Here is a 20,599-nt window from a genome sequence, read left to right as displayed (position 1 = left end):
ACAAGGCAGAAGCAACCGTAGTGGCATCAACAGATAAATAAATAAAATGTGGTATATACATAAAATGGAATCTTATTCAGCCTTAGAAAAATAAGAAATTTTGGCATATGCTACAACATGAATGAATCCTGCAGACATACTAAGTTAAATAAGCCAGTCACACACACACACAGAAAATAAATTATATGGTTTCACTTACATGAGTACCTACAGTAGTCAAATCCATAGAGTGTAGAAGTGTGGTTGCCAGGGGCCAGGAGAGAAGAGAATGGGGAGTTATTTTTTAATGGGTATGAAGTTTCAGTTTGGGAAAATGAAAAGAGGCCTGGAGATGGATGGCAATCCCAGCTGCAAAACAATGTGAAAGTATGTAATGCCACTGAACTGCACATTTAAAAATGATTAAAATGGTAAATTTATATTACCATAAAGACCAAGAAAAAACGTTAAAATGTTAAATTTTATGTTACGTATACTTTTTTTTTTTAAAGATTTTATTTATTTGACAGAGAGAGACAGCGAGAGAGGGTACACAAGCAAGGGAAGTGTGAGAGGGAGAAGCAGGCTTCCCGCTGAGCAGGGAGCCAGATACGGGGCTCAATCCCAGGACCCTGGGATCATGCCCTGAGCCGAAGGCAGATGCTTAACGGCTGAGCCACCCAGGCGCCCCTATGTTACATATACCTTACCATGATAAAGAAAGGTGCACCGCACACACACACACATACACACACACACAGAGATGAGCACTCAAGGGTCAAGATATAATAAAATTAGTAATGTGAACTACTTTGATCAGCAGTCAGGACTGTGATATATTTTTAGCTATGAATGTGGTTTGAAAAACACAATTGAACCTTAGTACAGAGTGGTCCCTCTGCCTTGATTAATATTTAGGTACTACCAGTTTTCACCCACATTGGCTTTTACACTATCACAGCACATGTCAACAGTTAAAAGGGGGAAAATGTCTTAGAAGTATTGTGAAAATAATTTTTACCTTGTGGACTCATACACCCCCTAAAAGAATCTTGGTGACTCACCAGCCACACTTTAAGAATACTACTCTAAGAATTGATAAATATAGGAAGAATAGAACAATATGACAGACTGAGAAAGCTAGACATTTTCCAAGTCTTTCTCAATAAGGGAAATGTTCAGAATTTGAATTCATTATTTGCCTTAAGATGTCAGAAGTTCCTAAATCAGGCACCACCTTTAAAAGAAACAGCAAAACATTCTGCAATACTCTTTCCAGCTCTAAAAGTCTCAGATGCGCCCTTTTATGAAGATGGCGCCGAAGACTAGGAAGGAAGCCCCTGCCCCTCCCAAAGCTGAAGCCAAACAAAGCAAAGCCTTTGAAGGCCAAGAATGCGGTGCTGAAAGGCGTCCACAGTCATAAAAAAAAGATCCGCACGTCACCTACATGCTGAGGACCAAGATACTGCGTCTTCGAAGGCAGCCCAAACATCCCAAAAGAGCACCCCAGGAGAAACAAGCTTGATCACTATGCCATCATCAAGTTCCCCCTGACCACTGAGTCAGCCATGAAGAAAATAGAAGACAACAACACACTTATGTTCTTTGTGAATGTCGAGGCCAACAAGCACCAGATCAAACAGGCTGTGAAGAAGCCCTATGATATTGACGTGGCCAAAGTCAACACCTTGATCAGGCCTGATGGAGAGAAGAAGGCATATGTTTGGCTCCTGATTATGATGCTTCGGATGTTGCCAACAAAATTGGGATCATCTAAACTGAGTCCAGCTGGCTAAATCTAAACATAATTTTTTTCACAATAAAAAAAATAAAATAAATAAACATCTCAGATGCCACACACTCTCCAACAGTCATTCAATAACTCACTCAAGACATATTTACCTTGTGATAGATTCTGAGTCAACAAAGGAATAGGCTCAGTCCTCCAGTAAAAAGAAACTCAACACAGAACCATTAAAATACTGGATGATAAGTGCTATAACAATAGCAACAGAAAGTACTTGGGAGGTGACACCACAGAGTATGTCAGAGTTAGGAGACAGCAAATTTAAAGATAAGACCACTGATATGGAGTCCAGGGAGCAGAAAGAAAATGAATAAAGAAAAGTGAACAGAGCCTAAGGGTTCTGTGGCACATCACCAATATAACAAACATAAACATTATAGGATTCCCAGAAGAGAGGAGGGTGCATAAAGAATATCTGAAGAAACAACGGCCAAAAATGCCCCCAAATCTAGGAAAGACATGAATCTACAAATCTAAGCATCTCAATGAACTCTATGTAGGATAAACTCAAATGGATCCACACTGAGACACATTTAAAAGAAACTTCCAGAAGACAAAAGAATTCTGAAAGCAGCAAGCAATGACCCAGTCATGTACAAAGGAAGCTCAATAAGATGGACAGCCAACTTCTGATCAGAAACTACAGAGACCAAAAGGAAGTGGGATGCCATATTAAAAAAAAAAAAAAAAACCTCTGAAAGAAATCTGGCAAAACTATCCTTCAATACTAAAGAAATTAAGACATTTTAAGCTAAACAAAAGCTGAGGGAGTTTGTCACTAGTAGACCTGTCCTACAAGAAATCCTAAAGGGACTCCTGCAGGCTGAAATGAAAGGACATTAGATAATAACTAGAAGCCACAGAAAGATCATCAATAAAGGTAACTACGTAAGTAAATATAAAAACCAGTATTAACTTATATTTTGATTTGTAACTCTTTGTTTCCTTTGTTTAAAAGACAAATGCATAAAACTATAATTATAAGTCTGTTGATGGGCATAGAACTGATGAAGATGTAAGTTGGGACAATAATAACATAAAGGGGGGGACAGCTGTATAGGAGCAGTTTTTGTATGCTACTTAAGAAAAGTTGGTATCAATTCAAACTACATTGTTATGAATTTAGGATGTTACCTGGAATCTTTTTTTTCCCCAAAAAAACCTCATCCCAAAAACTAGGACTAAGGACTACAGATGGACACTTAACTCTTCCTGGAGACTAGAGGAAACTGCAGAAAGGAACTGACCCCAGAGCTTGGAGGTTAGGAGACAGAGTAGAAATAGAAAAAGAGTACATGTGGGCGTCTGGGTGGATCAGTCGGTTAAGCATCCGACTCCTGATTTCAGCTCAGGTCATGATCTCAGGGTCATGAGACTGAGCCCCACGTGGAGTTTGCACTGGGTATGAAGGCTGCTTAAGATTCTCTCTCTCTCCCTCTTCCTCTGCCCCTCCCTCCTCCTTGCATTCTGTGTCTCAAAAAAAAAAAAGTATATAAAAGCACATAAACGTGCAAGGTGTTTATATCACTTTTTTTGGAGGGGAAATTCACATAATATAAAATTAACCACATTAAAGTGTATAATTCAGCAGCAGTATGTGCAAACATAAGGTTGTACAACCATCACCTGCATTTAGTTCCAAACGTTTTTGTCACTCCCCCCAAAGATGACCTCAGACCCATTAAACAGTCATCCATTCTCCATTCCTTCCCTCCCCCCAGCTCCTGGCAACCATTTTCTATCTCTATGGATTTATCTACGCTGGCTATTTCATACAAGTGGAATCATAAAATATGTTACTTTTTGTGTCTGGCTTCTTTCAACCTCACATGTTTTTGAGGTTCATCCACACTGTAGCAGAATTCCTTTTCACTATATGGCTGAATAATTTCTACTGCATGAATTCCACTGCATCACATATATCTATTCATCCACTGATGGTCATTCAGGTTGTTTCCACTGTTTGGGTATTGTGAATAGCACTCCTATAAGCATTCTTGTAAAGTATATGTTTGAATACCTAAATATTTCAATTCTTATGAATATACATCTAAAAGTAGACTTACTCGGTCATATAGTAATTCTATGTTAACACTACTAAGTAGGACAACTGGTTGGTTAAAGGGGCTAGATACAAGGAAATTACATGGAGGCTAATGCAATGGTGCTAGTAAAAGAGGAGGATGTGAGCAGTAGAGATATTACTAAAATAGCAACAAAGTAGCCAAAAGTGAGGCATGTATGCAGAGGGCCCAGACCAAACTTAAAGTTATGAGCTTAAGCAACTGGTGGACAGTAATGTCTTTCAGTGGAATAGGAAAGCCAGGAAGAACAACAGTGGGATAGAAGTGGGGAAAGATGACATAAAGGGTTGCTTTGTCCAAACTGAGTTTGCAGTGTTCAAGAAATACCATTCAATAACACTGAGACTAGGCTTAAAAAAAAAAGATCACCGAGTCATCAACATACTGATGGCAGAATGTAGATACAGCAACTAAGGCACCAAATTATATAGACATAAAATGAAATTATTTTTAATCATTAAAAGTTTTTATGTGCTAGTTACAGCACATCAATTCCATTTTTAAAATTCTCTAACAGTAACTTACTTGGATTAAATCCACAAAAAATATAGTTGATTTACTAACTAAATTGTAGTAAATCTAGATAAAGCTGCTATATTACTCAGGGTTCTCTAGGAAAACATAATCAATAAAATGTGTGTGTAGATACATATAAAGAGATTATAATATTAAGAGGAAGTGGCTCATGAGATTATGGAGGCTGACAAGTCCTGAGATCTACAGGCAGCAAGCTGGAGACGCCTGAGAGCTGACAGTACGGTTTCAGTCTGAAAACCCACTCAAGACCCAGGAAGAATCCATGTTTCAGTTTGAGTCCAAAGGCAGGAAAAGAAGCCAGTCAGGCAGGAAGAGTTTCTTCTTACTCACAGGAGGGTCAGTTTTTTGTTCTATTCAGGCCTTCTGTTGACTGTGGCCGACTCACATTAAAGGAGGGCATCTGCTTTACTCATTCTACAGATTCAAATGTTAAATCTCCAGAAATTTCTTCAAGACATACTTTTTGACCAAATATCTAGCCACCTCAGGGACCAGCCAGGCTGACACATAAAATAAGCCAGCACAAGTGTGGTTCAAGACAGTAATTCATGATACTCTCCTAAGAAAACTGAATTTTTTCATCAGCAAAACATGGTCCTTGACTACCCAAACAAATTTCATTTGTTTAAAAAAAAAAACCTTTAAGGGGCGCCTGGTGGCTCAGTGGTTAAGCGTTTGCCTTTGGCTCAGGGTGTGATCCCAGCGTTCTGGGATCGAGCCCCACATCAGGCTCCTCCACTGGGAGCCTGCTTCTTCCTCCCTCACTCCCCCTGCTTGTGTTCCCTCTCTCTCTGGCTGTCTGTCAAATGACTAAATAAAATCTTAAAAAAAAAAAAAAAACACCTTTAAAAGAGAATACAGTACACATTATAATTTGTGCAAATACTAAAAAAACAAAGACAATTTGCTGAATAGGTAAGAATTTTAAAGCCATGTTCTTGAGGCAGAATGACATTCCATGAGCTGGACCAAAGTGTGCCATCACAAAAATCAACCAAAGTAAGCTGTTGTCTCAATTAACAAAAATATGGTTTTTTTTTTCAGTTTTAAGTCTTTCTGCTTAAAGCTTAATCCTTTAACACTTCCTTCTATTAGCCTACACTAGAATTAATTAAAATACCTTTAGCACAGTTATGTTAAAGTTGTGTGCGACCTTTATAAAGTTATCAAGAAGTGATAACAGAACAAGTTTGAGAACTTATTTAAAAAATTACAATGAATACATTTAGAGTAAGATTGCCTGGTTCTCAGCCTAAGATGATTTGCCATTAAAAAGATGAGAATTTTCTGTAAGCTAATGTATAAATTGAAGTGTAACTCCAAAAATACCAAAACGTTTTTTTTTCCCCTGTAAATAACAAGTTGATTCTAGACTTTATTTGGAAAAACAAAACAAGAATACACAGGAAAACTGGGGGTAAGAAAAAGACCAATTTGCAGGGGGCAGGGTAGGAAGGACTTGGGTGGGGAGATGTTCTACCAGATATGAAAACATACCAAACAGTGTCACAGTGGTACATGAACAGACACACCAATTAAACAGAATGACAGTCTAGAAATATACCAAATACAGATAAAAACTTAATTTAGGAGAAAAGACATTTCAAATACATGGGGATAAAAATGAACCTAAAAAAATGGTGTGATACACTAATGCCTATCCCGGTCTCTTATGCCAGCTGAAACCACTAAGAAAAAAACTAGAATACTTAGTAACATGAATTAATATTTATAAATTTTAAGATTAAAAAACAGATCCAGCTTAAATGTTCATCAATAAAGTAATGGTTATGTAAATTTTGGTGCACCCATAAAACAGAATACATGCAGTAATTTTTCTAAAAAGATTTATTCTTTTATTTGAGAGATGTGGCGGAGAACCCTCAAACAGACTCCCCGCTGAGTGTGGAGTGGACACAAGGCTCATGCCAGGACCCTGAGATTATGACCTGAGACACAATCAAATATCATACTATGTTTAATCTAGAAGCACACCTTTATTTTTATTAGAAATTTAAGGGTAGGGTGCCTGGTCAGTCAATTTAGCGTCTGCCTTCAACTCAGGTCATCCCAGAGTCCTGGGATTGAGTTCGCATAGGGCTCCAGGCTCTGTGGGGAGCCTGCTTCTCCCTCTGCCTCCCTCTCTCTCTCTGTCTCTCATGAATAAATAAATAAAATCTCTTTAAAAAAAAAAGAAATTTAAGGGTAATTTGCCTAAAATTTTGTACCAGCAAAAACATCAAATGAATAAATTCTTTAAAAAGCTTATGTAGTAGGAAAGAGAACCTAAAAAAATGACAAGACAAAGCAAAATTTCATAAATTAAGTTCACACTGAGTAGGACAGGAATTAATATTCTGGAGGGACCATGTCTGCTTAAGGCAAAGCAATGTCTGCTTTGGGGAATGCAATATATCATAGACTCTGATCTAACTACCAATTTACAGGAAAGGGTCTAGTTCTCAGTACATGGCTTATGGATCCCTGGGGTTTCTCCAGACGTTTTCACAGAGTCCATGAAGTCAGAACTATTTTCACAATACCACCAAGACATTATTTGCCTTTTTTTTTTTTTACACTATTTGCCTTTTTCATTCTAGTTCTCCCACACGTGTAGAGTGGTATATTCCATGTCATGTGATACATAATACAGCAAGACTAAATGCAAACGCAGACATGAGAATCCAGCTGGCTTCAAGTAAGACAGATATGAAGATTTGAAAAAATGTAAGTCACTCCTTTCCCTAATATTTTTAGGAAATAGTTACCTTTCATTATGTTACTTTACATTAACATGAAATCAATTTAGCATTCTAGTTTTAAAATAAGTAATTATTAAGTAAATATTTTAATTGTTTTCATTTTTGGGCACCTGAGTGGCTCAGTCCATTAAGTGTCTGCCTTCAGCTCAGGTCATGACCCCAGGGTCCTGGGAGGGAGCCCCACAACTGGCTACCTGCTCAGCAGGGACCATGCTTTTCCCTCTCCCCTTACCCCTCCCCCTGCTTGCGCTTGCTCTCTCATGCACACACTCTCTCTCTCAAATAAATTAATTCTTTAAAAGAAAGAAAGAAAGAAAGAAAGAAAGAAAGAAAGAAAGAAAGAAAGAAAGAAAAAGAAAGAAAGAAAAATGTTTTCATTTCTAATGTAACTGTAACTAGATATTAAAACCCACATAAACGAGGGGCACCTGGGTGGCGCAGTCGTTAAGCGTCTGCCTTCGGCTCAGGGCGTGATCCCGGCATTATGGGATCGAGCCCCACATCAGGCTCCTCTGCTATGAGCCTGCTTCTTCCTCTCCCACTCCCCCTGCTTGTATTCCCTCTCTAGCTGGCTGTCTCTGTCAAATAAATAAATAAAATCTTTAAAAAAAAAAAAAACCCACATAAACGAAAGATCTGAGGTCCTTAATTTTTTTTAAAGATTTTATTTAGGGGGGCGCCTGGGTGGCACAGCGGTTGGGCGTCTGCCTTCAGCTCAGGGCGTGGTCCTGGCGTTATGGGATCGAGCTCCACATCAGGCTCCTCCGCTATGAGCCTGCTTCTTCCTCTCCCACTCCCCCTGCTTGTGTTCTCTCTCTCGCTGGCTGTCTCTATCTCTGTCAAATAAATAAATTAAAAAAAAAAAAGATTTTATTTAGGGGCACCTGGGTGGTTCAGTTGGTTAAACATCTGCCTTCAGCTCAGGTCATGATCCCAGGTTCCTGGGATCGAGCCCCACATTGGGCTCCCTGCTCAGCAGAGAGCCTGCTTCTCCCTCTTCCTCTGCTGCTTCCCCACTTGTACGTGCTGTCAAATAAATAAAATCTTTAAAAAAATAATAAAGATTTTATTTTTAGAGAGAGAGAGAGAGCTAGTGAGCAGGAATAAGAGGGAGAGAGAAGCTGAAGAAGACTCGGTGCTGAGTACAGAGTCTGATGTGGGGTTCTATCCCATAACAGCAAGATCACGATCTCAGCCAAAACCAAGAGTCAGACACTCAACCAAATGAGCCCAATTTTGCTGTGTTTCTGTGTAGAAAAGAGCCCAAATATCAGTGTTGTTTTGTAAATTCTGGTATGTTCATGGTCACGATTTCCATAGCAATGAATGCAATATATAATTTAATTAGTGATATATGTTAATAGTTTTATAATTCAGCCCCAATCTTGAGTCAGAGATTAAAATAACTGTGTTCAAAAGACAGTAGGTAAGAGAGTCAAGAAACAGCCACTGAATGAGAGAAAATATTTGCAAGTCATGGATGTGATAAGGGACTCGTATCCAGAATACATAAAGAACACTTACAACTCAATTAATAAAAAGACAACCCAATTTGAAAATGGGTAAGGATCAGGGTGCCTGGGTGGCTCAGTAGGTTAAGTGTCCAACTCTTGATCTCAGCTCAGGTCTTGATCTTAGGTTGGTGAGTTCAAGCTCCACACTGGGCTCCAGACTGGGTGTGGGGCCTACTTTAAGAAAGGGGGGCGAGGGGGATCTGAACAAACATTTCTCCCAAGACAACATACAAATGGCCAATAAGCACATGAAAATATGCTCAACATCCTTAGTCAAAGGGAAATGTAAATGAAAATCACAATCATACACCAATTTACACCCAATAGGGGGCTATAATCAAAAAGACAGATAACACAAGTGTTGGCAGAGATGTAGAAAAATTGGATCCTCATACACTACTGGTAGGAATGAATGATACAGTTACTGTGGAAAAAAGTCTGGCAGTTCTTCAAAAGGTTATACATAGAGTTCTTATACAACCTAGCAATTCTGCCCGTAGGTATACTTCCAAAAAAAAATTTGAAAACATAGCCACACAAAAACTTGTACGCAAATGTCCATAGCACCATTATCCATAATAGCAAAACGTGGAAACAACCCAAATGTCTATCAACTGATGAATAAAACAATTCATAAAATGGATTATTATTTGGCCATAAAAAAGAATGAAGTACTGGGGCTCCTGGGTTGAGCAGTTGGTTAAGCATCAGATTCCTGGTCTTGGCTCAGGTTGTGATCTCAAGGTCATGAGATCCGGCCCCGCATCGGGCTCCAGGCTCCGCTCAGCATCTGCTTAAGACTGTCTGTCTTTCTGTCTCTCTCCCTCCGCCCCTCCCACCCACCCTCTACAATAAATAAATCTTAAAAAAAAAGGGGGGGGAATAAGATACTGATAAATGCTACAACATGGATGAGCCTGGAAAACATTATGCTAACCAAAGAAGTCAATCACAAGGGGCGCCTGGGTGGCTCAGTCGTTAACCTGAGCCTTCAGCTCAGGGCGTGATCCTGGCGTTCTGGGATCGAGCCCCACATCAGGCTCATCCACTGGAAGCCTGCTTCTTCCTCTCCCACTCCCCCTGCTTGTACTCCCTCTCTCGCTGGCTGTCTCTCTGTCAAATAAATAAAAAATCTTAAAAAAAAAAAAAAGAAGTCAATCACAAAAGAGTGCTACTGTATGCTTCCATTTAATGAAATGCTAAGAATAGGCAAATCTATAGAGACAAAGTAAATTAATGGTTGCCTAGGGCTGGGGAAGGTGGAAGGGGTTGGGGGATGATGGTTAAAAGGCAGTTTCTTTTTGGGTGATGAAAACACTCTAAAATTGATTGTGGTGGCAGACTCACAACTATATGATACACTAAAAACCACTGAACTGTATACTTTAAATGAGTGAATTGTGTGATATATTAATTATATCTCAATAAAGTTGTTGCAGGGCACCTAGGTGGCTCAGTCGGTTAAGCATCTGCCTTTGGTTCAGGTCATGATTCCAGGTCCCACGCTGCTGGGACTGAGGCCCACACAGGGCTCCCTGCTCAGCGGGAGTTTGCTTCTCCCTCTACCCCTCCATCCTGCTCCTGATCTTCCTCTCTCTCTCTCTCTCAAATAAAATCTTAAAAAAAAATTTTTTTTAAGAGATGTTACGAAACAACAAAATCCTGACTTACGTTTTTGGTTACACTCTATTGCATTTCTCAGGGAAATTATAGCTACTTTAGTCTTCATAAAGGCCTTGGGGTATATTCCTCTAAACAGAAATTCTCTTTTTCTTGTCCCCACTCCAGAAATTCTCTTTCTTTAAAGGAGACAAAAATAAGGAAGGTAGAACAAGAAAGGAAATCTTCAAAACTGAATGATTACCATGTGTGACATTATCATTTTACCTATTCATTCTTCTATTCTGAACAGTAATTTTTCCTAGTAGTGTCACATTTTTGTCTTCTTTAAACATTTCAAGAAACTAAAGAATGCCAAACTTAATATAAAACGTTCAAATGATTTTACTCATTTACTTCTTTATTTCAAGTTTGATCAATTTGTTTTATAAACACTTATTTTGTAGAGATAATGTGAGGATTCACGAAATCACAGTAAGATGGCTAAAACAATGCCTGATACTCAGTATATTATTCTCATTATCATTATGCTACAGGCAATACAGGATCCCAGCCGAGGAGCAGAACTGCAGAGGTGAGGGTGGGGGAACACAAAGACTGTGTCCTACAAAGGTACAGTCATGTCAAGGAAAGGAAACTTTTGGCAGATAATCCAAGACCAAACAAAACTGCAGCAGCAGCATGACCATCACCACCACGACTACCACCCTCATGTCATCACCCAATACCACTCTCCTCCTAAAGCATCTATTTATATGCCTTTAATTTTTTCTAATTATGAAGCATTTCAATGTATAGAAATGCCTCCAAACCCAGCAAATAGCACATCTTATCATTTTCCCACGTGTATCAAATTTTTCAAAAAATATATGAAATATAAGATAACACAGATCCATTTTCACTTCCTCTCTTCCTTATGGTAACCACTATTTTGCAATATGATGTTAATCATCACTATGCATGTTTTAACTGTAACTACAGGTATCTGTGAACAAGAGACTATTGTTTTTACATGTTTTCAAACTTTACCAAATGGCATTTTGGTCTGCACCTTGCTTTCTTGGCCCATCATTTTGCTTGTTTGTTGTTTTCTAATTCAGTCATGTTGTTTCATGACAACTGCTGGTCAGTATTATATTCTATGAATATTACAATATATTTGTCCATACTCTCAACTAATGAGATGTTTAAGCGGTTTCTAATTTTGTTACTAAAAAGCTGCAATAAATATAATTTCTTGAGCACAGGTACTAGTTTCTAGGATACACTCCTAGAAGGAAAACTGCTAGATCAAACACTATGTACCTTCAATTTCATTAGAGGTCACTAAGTTGATCTCCTTTTTACACTCCCAACCAGTAGTCTATGAGAGTTCCTGTCTCTCCTCATCCTCACTGATTCTTGATATTGTCATACTTTTTTACTTTTGCAAACTGAAGGGTATAAAGTGGTACATCATTGGTTTATTTTTTCCTGATTAAGTATCATTTATTGGCCTTTCAGGTTTCCTCTCATGTGAAATGCCTTTACCGGTATTGCTATTTTTCTATTGATCTGTGGTAGTTCTTAAAATAGTCTGGATACCAATCCTTTATTGATTATATGTGTTTCTAAAATCCCCTCCCCCCAAAAGTACAAGCCTTTTGCTTATTTTGAAATCTACTAAAGTATAGGAGCAAAGACAATTACTGCCTTTTCAAAGTTCACTTTTATAACTAGGTTTCTCAAACCTTTCTGACCACTCACAGGAGATGAATTCCTCCTTGGGCGCCAACACACATACACTTATATATGAACTGAGAAACAAGGCTCTAAGTCAATTTCTCCTAAGAGATTAACCACAAGCAAATACACAAGGACAGTTCTCCATTCCCTATAGCCAATGACACATTTTAGCTCTCATATTAACACATCATACAAAAGTCATATGGGTCTGTAAACAAGCATCTATTTTGATTAATAACAGTTGTTAAAACCCCTAACTAATAAATAACCATCACATTGATACACCAGGATGTCTGCAACAATAACAAGGAGTGCCCATTCTCCCTACCCAATGAATTAAGAATTAAGGTGCAAACCCAGACCCTAACCAAATGATTTTTTTTTTAATTTTTAGTCACACTGACATACAATCAGTTCTTACAGATAAAGCTGCTCTACAGAAGTGAAATGATTCTGAATATTTTAGTGAAAGCACATACTGCTCATAAAAGTTAACTTTATTTACAGGAGCCCTAATGTTTTGCAAAACAAGCACGCTGCCCTAGAAGTATATAATCACAGAGCAAGAAAGGACTTTATATCACTCAATCTAACACCTTCATTTTGAGGTGAGGCAACTGCAATCCAGACATTAATAAATTCGCCGAATCCTAGTCCTCTACAATCTACAAATTCTTCCACTGCATCATGCATTGATACAATTTTAGATTCCCCAATTCCAAAACTCTGATTCCACTATTAATTTTACAAGATTGAGTTGATGTGTTATAGAAATGATGGTATTAACTCCCATCCCCATACCAATCTTTTTTCCTTTCCACTTCCCTTTTCCACCCCTATCCTCCATTATGATCTACAGAATGAAAAAACAAAACAAAACAAAAAAACCCCAAACCTGACTGCCAGAATTTCAGGCCCTAATCAGGGACAGGGTCCTCAGCCCTTGACTACTGCCTCTGTGTTAAATCAGAGGGTTGTGTGGGGGTTTTTTTGGTTTTGTTGTTGTTTTTAATCCTTCATTCCCTATGCAATAATACCTACTACAAGCGCAGAGGCTGCGGGAAGAGCGGTGCACGCCGTTCCTCCTAGCCCGTGGACTACCGACGCCAGGGAGCCGGGGGCGCCGGGTAGGGCGGTGCCGAGCAGCACGGAGCTGGGGTCGCTGGGGGAATGGGGCTAGCAGGGAGGGGGGCCCGGCGGCACCAGGGAACAGGCCGGGTGGCGGACCGACTCACCTTTACGCAGCTCCCGCTCCCACACGGTGACGATGGGCCGCGAGTGTTTGCGGTGGTGGATGAGCCACAGGGACAAGGTCTGCACGCTCTGCTGCGAGTTGCTCAACTCCGACAGCTTCTTCTCCAGCGCCGCCTCAGAGAAGGCTGACATCCCTCCGACACCGCGTTCACGCAGTCCCACGCGGTGGGGCTGAGGGGAGGAGAGTTTAGCCGCCCGCGCCGCGGCCTCGCCCCCTCACCCCACCCTTCCCCACGCCTTTACCACGGCTGCCGCCACATCCAAGACCGGCTGCAAACCAGCAAGATGGCGTCTGGCCGGCAGTGACGTCAGGGCCCACCCACGCCCCGCCCTCGGAAGAGGCGAGGCCAGGCGGCGGGACCTCTTAGCGAAAGGGCGGGGCCAAAACTGGCACAAGGGAGGCACACGGGGGCGTGCCGCCGGGTTTTTAGCCAGGGGAGGGGTGGGGTTTGCCCAGCCTGCCCCCTTCTAGGGTAAAACTATCTGCTGAAAAAGGAGTGATTGAAAATCTCTACATCGACGTTGTAAATTGGTACAGCCAATTTGGAAGACTATTTGACTATTTGACATTTTAAAATTGCACCTTCCCAGTGACCCTGCAATTTGGCTAATTGCCATCAGTGCCAGGGAAATAGCAGCACGTTTGCACAAGGAACTGTATGCTAGCTGTTCGGTCCGGCTCACTAACCCTAAAGACCTGGGACATTCACAGAAGGTAAATGGCTAGATTAATTGTGATACTGCATATTATAGAATACATGTAGTAGTTTAAAAGATTAATAAATCCAGTGGTGGATTGAAGAATTATTTTAAGTTTCAGAGTGAAAAATAGAGTATAACATTTGTTTTATAAAAGTCTAGATTGTGGCGCACTTGGGTGGCTCAGTCGGTTGAGCCTCAGACTCTTAATTTTGGCTCAGGTCGTGATCTCAGGGTTGTGGGTTTGAGCCACCCCCCCAGTCCCACCCCCGCTGGGCTCCCTGCTCACCGAGGAGCCTGCTTGGGATTCTCTCTCTCTCTCTCTCTGCCTCTCCCCCTGCTCATGCTCGCTCTAAATAAATAAATAAATAAATCAAATCTTTAAAAAATAAAAGTGTATATTATATATGAATTCATAAGTATGTAAATGCATGGCAAAAAGTCTGGAAGAATACCCACTACATCAATAGTGGTGTCAAAGACAGGATCAGAATTGGAGCCCTTAAACTGTGTTTATATTGTTTTCATTTTTTACAAGAATGGGTTCATGTATTTCTTATATAATTAAAAATTAATTTCAGAGATCTCATAATTAATCCAGCATTTTGGGGCGCCTGGGTGGGTCAGTTGGTTAAGCATCTGCCTTCAGCTCAGGTCATGGGTCCCGAGATTGAGTCCCACGTTGGGCTCCCTGCTCAGCAGGGAGTCTCCTCCCTCTCCCTCTGCCCCTCCCTACTGTTCATGTGCACTCTAGGGTGCTTTCTCTCTCTCTCAAATAAATAAAATCTTTTAAAAAAATTATCTAAGGGCATATGCAGTTACAACCAATATTTTGAAAACACAGCAATAAGTAACAATGTCAATAAATATAGATTTAACTGCTTTGTGTGGAAAGCCATGTTACACACATGTAGAGAATACTGTATAAGTCCATAGCAGGAGCAGCCAAATCAGACTGAGGACTAAAACAAACAGAAGAGTTGATGCTTTGCCTGAGTCACTGAGAGCAAAATCTAGCTGGGGAGAGAATATTTAAACTATATAATTATAAATAACACAGATGAGTAGTGTAAGTGCTAAATAAGGCATTCAAATCAGTAAATGAGTACAGGAAGGAACTTTTTACATACATTGAACTGGTTGGGAAAGAAAAGAAGGTGGAATTTACGGTGGTCTTTAAATTTCAGGTAGAATTGAGGTAGAGAAGAAGGGAGTATGAAGAATTGGAATCAAGTGAAAACATAATTTGGGAGATATTTTGTAGCAATTCTGGTGGCTGCAGTGTTCATGGAAGGGAATACTGTTGAAGATACAATGAGGTGTCAGAAGACAGGTAAGTTAAACTCTAAGTTCAGGCTAAAAACTAGACTAAACAGATTGGAAAAACGAAAGGATGTACAACAGGGACAGAAGTGTGAAGAGACAGAAATAGATATTGGAGTGAGAGGAAGAGAGAGGAGAGTTATCTCACCTCTTGAGATATCCTCTGAACCTCGTAGTAACATTAAGAATGGGAATGATGGGGCGCCTGAGTGGCGCAGTTGTTAAGCATCTGCCTTTGGCTCAGGGCGTGATCCTGGCGTTCTGGAATCGAGCCCCACATCAGGCTCCTCCGCTGGGAGCCTGCTTCTTCCTCTCCCACTCCCCCGCTTGTGTTCCCTCTCTCGCTGGCTGTCTCTCCCTGTCAAATAAATAAATAAAATCTTAAAAAAACTAAACTAAAATAAAAATGGGAATGATAAACTATAATTATGATCAAACAAAAAACACATCTGATGCCTACTTGGTGCAAAGTTCTTGAACAGTACTTTTCAAAAGATAAGAATTCCTGTGGTTTTTTACTTATCTTTCTTGAAGTTTATATTAATATTTGGAATGCGACAGTATCTATCTTTCTGCTTTCTTTATGAACTCATAGTACTATGACAAAATGCATGGATTTGTCATACATAAGTCATTTGTCACATGTCAAAATGCTGGATTTTTTTAAAAAGATTATTTATTTATTTGAGAGAGAGTATGAGCAGGGGGTGGGGGAGGGGCAGAGGGGGAAGCAGCCTCCCCAGCAAGCAGGGAGCCCAACCTGGGACTCAGTCCCAGGACCCTGAGATCATGACCTGAGCCGAAGGCAAGTGTTTAACCAACTGAGCCACCCAGGCACCCCTGCCCTTAGATAATTATGACTTATTTTCATAATATCATCTGACTACTTCTTGATTTTGTCTTTCCAAATACAGGCCTGAAATTCAGAATAATATATTTTTTTCATAAACTATCTTTGGCTTTCCTAGAATAGCCACTGAGTAACAAAGAGATATGCTCCTTCAACTTAAAAAAAGAAGCCTACTGCAAGAAGAGACTATAGGCTAATATTGCTTATGAATATGGATCCAAAAATCCTGAACGAAAGACTAGCAAACCCAATCCAGCATCCTATTAAGAGGATTATGCATGACCAAGTGGGATTTATCTCGAGAATGCAAGGGTGGTTCAAATACAAAATTCAATCAATATCATACACCATATTAATACAATGAAGGAAAATACTCATGATCATTTCAATTGATGAAAAAAATAATCCAGCACCCTTTCATGTTAAAAAAAAAACCCTCATCAAAATAGGAATAAAAGGAAACTTTCTGAACATAATAAGTGTATGGGAGGGCACCTGGGTGGCTCAGTAGGTTAAGCATCCGTCTTCAGCTCAGGTCATGATCCCAGGGTCCTGGGATCAAGACTTGCATTGGGTTCCATGCTCAGCAAAAAGTCTGCTTCTCCTTCCCCCTTTCCCTGCCGCTCCCCCTGCTTGTGCTCTCTCACTCTGTCAAATAAATAAATAAAATCTTTAAAAAAAAAGTGTATGGGAAAACCCATAGCTAACATTTTACTCAATGATTTAAGGCTGAACGTTTTCCTCCTAAGGTCAGGAACAAGACAAGCGTATGTATTCTTGCCACTTCTATTCAACATTACACTGGAAGTTCTAGCCATAGCAATTAGGTAATAAGAAATGCAAGACATCCAAATTGGAAAGGAGGAGGTAAAATGATCTCTGTTTGCAGAAGACATGATCTTATACATTTAAAAAATCCTAAAAAAAAAATCCTAAGGAATCCACAAAATCACTAGAGCTAATAAGTTAACTCAGCAAAATAACAGGATACCAGATAAATACACAAAAATCAGGTGTAGGTCTCTGTACTAGCAATGAACAATTTGAAAATGGAATCAGTAAAATAATCCCATTTACAATAACATAAAAAATAATGAAATACCCTGGAATAAATGTAACCAAGGAGATTTTCAGGTATACACTGAAAACTGCAAAATATTGTTGAAAGAAATCAAAGACCTAAATAAGTTGTAGACATACCTTGTTCATGGATTGAAAGACTTGTATGGTTAATATGGCAATTATTACCCAAAGTAATCTTCAAAATCAATGCAATCCATGTTAAAATCCCAAAGGCCTTTTGTACAGAAATAGGAAAGCTGATCCTAAAATTCATGTGAATTTGCAAAGGATGGTATATAACAAAAACAATCTTTTTTTTAAAGATTTCATTTATTAATTTGACAGAGACAGAGAGAAAGAGAGTGGAGAGCACAAGCCAGAGGAGTGGGAGAGAGAGAAGCAGGCTCCCCACCGAGCAGGGAGCCCAACGTGGGACTCAATCCCGGGACTCCAGGACCACGACCTGAGCTGAAGGCAGATGCTTACCTGACTGAGCCACCCAGGTGCCCCTAACCAAAACAATCTTGAAAAAGAAAAGCAAAGTTGGAGAACTCACAGTTCCTGATTTCAAAACTTACTGCAAAGCTACAGAAATTGAAACAGTGTGGCATATTATTAAGCCATAAAAAGGAATGAAGTAGTAATACATGCTAGAAGATAGATGAACCTCAGAAGCCTTATGCTAAGTGAAAGAAGCCAGACACAAAGGTCACATAGCACATGATTTAATTTATATGGAATGTCCAGAATAGGTAAATCCAAAGATAGAAATGGTTGTTAGGGGCTGGGGGAGGGGGAACAAGGGAGTGACTGTTTAACGGAGATTTTCTTTTGGAGTGATGAAAATAATTTTGGAACTAGATAGAAGTGATGGTTGCAGCATCATAGATGCACTAAAAGCCACTAAAGTTTACACTTAAGAATGGTTAATCCCAGGGCACCTGGCTGGCTCAGTTGGAAGAGTATGTGACTCATGAGTTTAAGCCCCATGTTGGGTATAGAGATTACAAAAAAAAAAAAAAAAGACTTAAATAAAATAATTAATTCCATGTTATGTGCATCTTACCTCAGTACCAAAAAAAAAAAAAAAAAGGAAGCCTAACAGGAATAATTAGGTTTATTTCATATTTTCCAAATTTTAATTGATCTAAAACTGCTTTGAGGGCTTTTATGTTTACCAAACCCAGGATGAAAGAAAATTTACAAACTAAAAGAGTTTAGTCTTTCTAAGTTACGTAGAAACTATTAATATAGATATGTTTCAAGGATGTACTTCTCAGAATAAAAAAAGCATACTAGGGGCACCTGGCTGGCTCCGTTGGTAGAGCATGTGACTCTTGATCTCGGGGTTGTGACTTTGAGCCTTGCATTGGGCATAGAGATTACTTTAAAAGAAAAGTAAAATAAAAAGAACCATACTAATGTTTATGTACAAAGACTGTACAAAAATAGCCTACAAAAGATTTTACTTATAGGTTTCCAGGTTTAAATATTCCTGTTGGCTGACAGAATGTACAATAGTTTATGAACTAAATTAAAGGCCCTGGAGATTATTTACTATTCTCAGAATAATCATAAATTAATTCCCAATAGAGTATCCTACTCTCCCGTATTCTGATAATGGTACTAAATATGATAAGTTAGGGAAAGCTGTTTAGTCTTATCGCTAATATCATGAACTGCCACTGTCTATACCAGCCACCTAATCAGCTTCTACTTGATCTTAGACCAAGAGCTTTTAAGTTCTGAAGGAAATCAGAGAATAACTTCAATGGGAAGGACGTTAGCAAGTGCTGTTACCAACTTACAGAGCAGTAAAAACCCAAGGTGTTAATCCTTGGACTCAACTCTCCCAATTAGAGAGACACAAGCCACACTCAATTCATTGTGTTCGTGGTATTTCTGGAAGCATAACAAATCGCCTTAAAACATGGACTTCAAGCAATAAAAATCATTTTATTTTGCTCAAAAATCTGGGGAATCAACTGGGCTCAGCTAGATAGTTCTCATTCAGAGTCTCACATGAGGTTATAGCCAGACCGTGGCTAGAGTCACCCCGAAGGCTTCATCACTCATATGTTTGGTGTCTAGGCTGGGAAGACTCAGACAATTGGGAGGTGAAACAGCTGGGGCCCCTTAGACCATCTCTCTCTCAATGTCTCTCTCTCTCCTTCCCTCTCTCCTTCCCACTCTCTCTCCACATGGCAGCCTCAGGGTAGGCAGATCCCTTCCGTGATTGCTGAAGCCTCCTAGAGTGAGTGTCCCAGGGGCAACTGGAAGTCACACAACATGGCTTCCATCTTATTCTATTAGATGAGAGAGTCGCCCCCCCCCAAGTTTGTGGGGGTAGGGACATAGACTTCACCTCTTGATGGGAGGAGTGCCAACAACTTGCAGACGTGTTTTGAAATCACCATATACTACAAGACTATTCCAGCTAAAGACCCTTATGTGGTGAGTCAGGAATCCTCCAGAAGTAGAAAACTACAGATAGGAAAAGCATCCACCCAAGGTCTTCAAACCAACTTTACAACTGCATGGAGTACGCAGCTCTGACCCAAGACCCACAGAACTAGATCCAAATACCTGGAACCAAAGATTATCATGCTTTAATATGCATTCTATTGCCCGCCCTTTCTTTCTTTCTTTCTTTCTTTCCTTCCTTCCTTCCTTCCTTCCTTCCTTCCTTCTTTCTTTCTTTCTTTCTTTCTTTCTTTCTTTCTTTCTTTCTTTTTTTCTTTTCTTTTCTTTTCTTTCTTTCTTTCTTTCTTTCTTTCTTTCTTTCTTTCTTTCTTTCTTTCTTTCTTTCTTTCTTTCTTTCTTTCTTTCTTATTCAGTAATCTCTACACTCAATGTGGGGCTTGAAGTCATGACCCCGAGATCAAGAGTCGCATGCTCTACCGACTGAGCCAGCCAGGTGCCCCTGTTCTTTATTTTTTAGTAATTTTTCTTCCTCTCTTTTGATTTAAGATACCTGATACCTCTTGAGCACAATCCCTATAAGTTCCTTTTCTTCATATTTTTCTTTTTATCTTTTTTTTTTTTGGAGAGAGAGAGTGTGTATGTGTGCACACGTGCACGTGAACAAGGGGAGGGGCAGAGGGAGAGAGAGAATCTTAAGCAGGCTCCATGACCAGCACAGAGCCTGATGCGTGGCTGGATCTCATGACCCTGAGATCATGACCTGAGCTGCAATCAAGAGCTGGACGCTTTACCGACTGTGCTACCCAGGTGACCCTTCCTAATGATTTTCTTTTCTTTTCTTTTCTTTTCTTTTCTTTTCTTTTCTTTTCTTTTCCTTTCTTTCTTTTCTTTTCCTTTCTTTTCTTTTCTTTTCTTTTCTTTTCTTTTCTTTTCTTTTCTTTTCTTTTCTTTTCTTTTCT

At 39.6% G+C, this 20,599-nt stretch overlaps 1 protein-coding gene, 1 long non-coding RNA gene and 1 pseudogene across 5 annotated transcripts in view; 2 read left to right on the top strand and 1 right to left on the bottom strand.

The window, feature by feature from the left end:
- The window catches only part of RPRD1A (regulation of nuclear pre-mRNA domain containing 1A), a 72,736-nt gene extending 59,157 nt beyond the window's left edge, over positions 1 to 13,579 (bottom strand). For all 4 annotated transcript variants that reach the window (XM_045777836.2, XM_045777837.2, XM_045777838.2 and 1 more), the window contains exon 1: positions 13,264 to 13,579. In XM_045777836.2, coding sequence (XP_045633792.1) covers positions 13,264 to 13,414 — 151 coding nt within the window. In that variant the 5' untranslated portion in view covers positions 13,415 to 13,579. The remainder of the gene's footprint in view (positions 1 to 13,263) is intronic.
- Positions 1,286 to 1,773, top strand: LOC123779578 (large ribosomal subunit protein uL23 pseudogene; annotated as a pseudogene).
- A 105-nt stretch (positions 13,580 to 13,684) lies between the features above and the next one.
- LOC148108489 (uncharacterized) lies at positions 13,685 to 19,961 on the top strand. Its single transcript, XR_015727711.1, has 3 exons — positions 13,685 to 13,997; positions 15,169 to 15,314; positions 17,562 to 19,961. It is a non-coding gene; the product is annotated as an uncharacterized LOC148108489 (long non-coding RNA).
- Positions 19,962 to 20,599: the final 638 nt, after the last annotated feature.

Source organism: Ursus americanus, chromosome 19 (genome assembly GCF_024610735.1).
Source record: "Ursus americanus isolate L20-20 chromosome 19, mUrsAme1.1.p, whole genome shotgun sequence".
Taxonomy (NCBI): domain Eukaryota; kingdom Metazoa; phylum Chordata; class Mammalia; order Carnivora; family Ursidae; genus Ursus; species Ursus americanus.
Note: the sequence above shows the minus strand (reverse complement) of the source record. Positions and strands in the feature narration are given on the sequence as shown.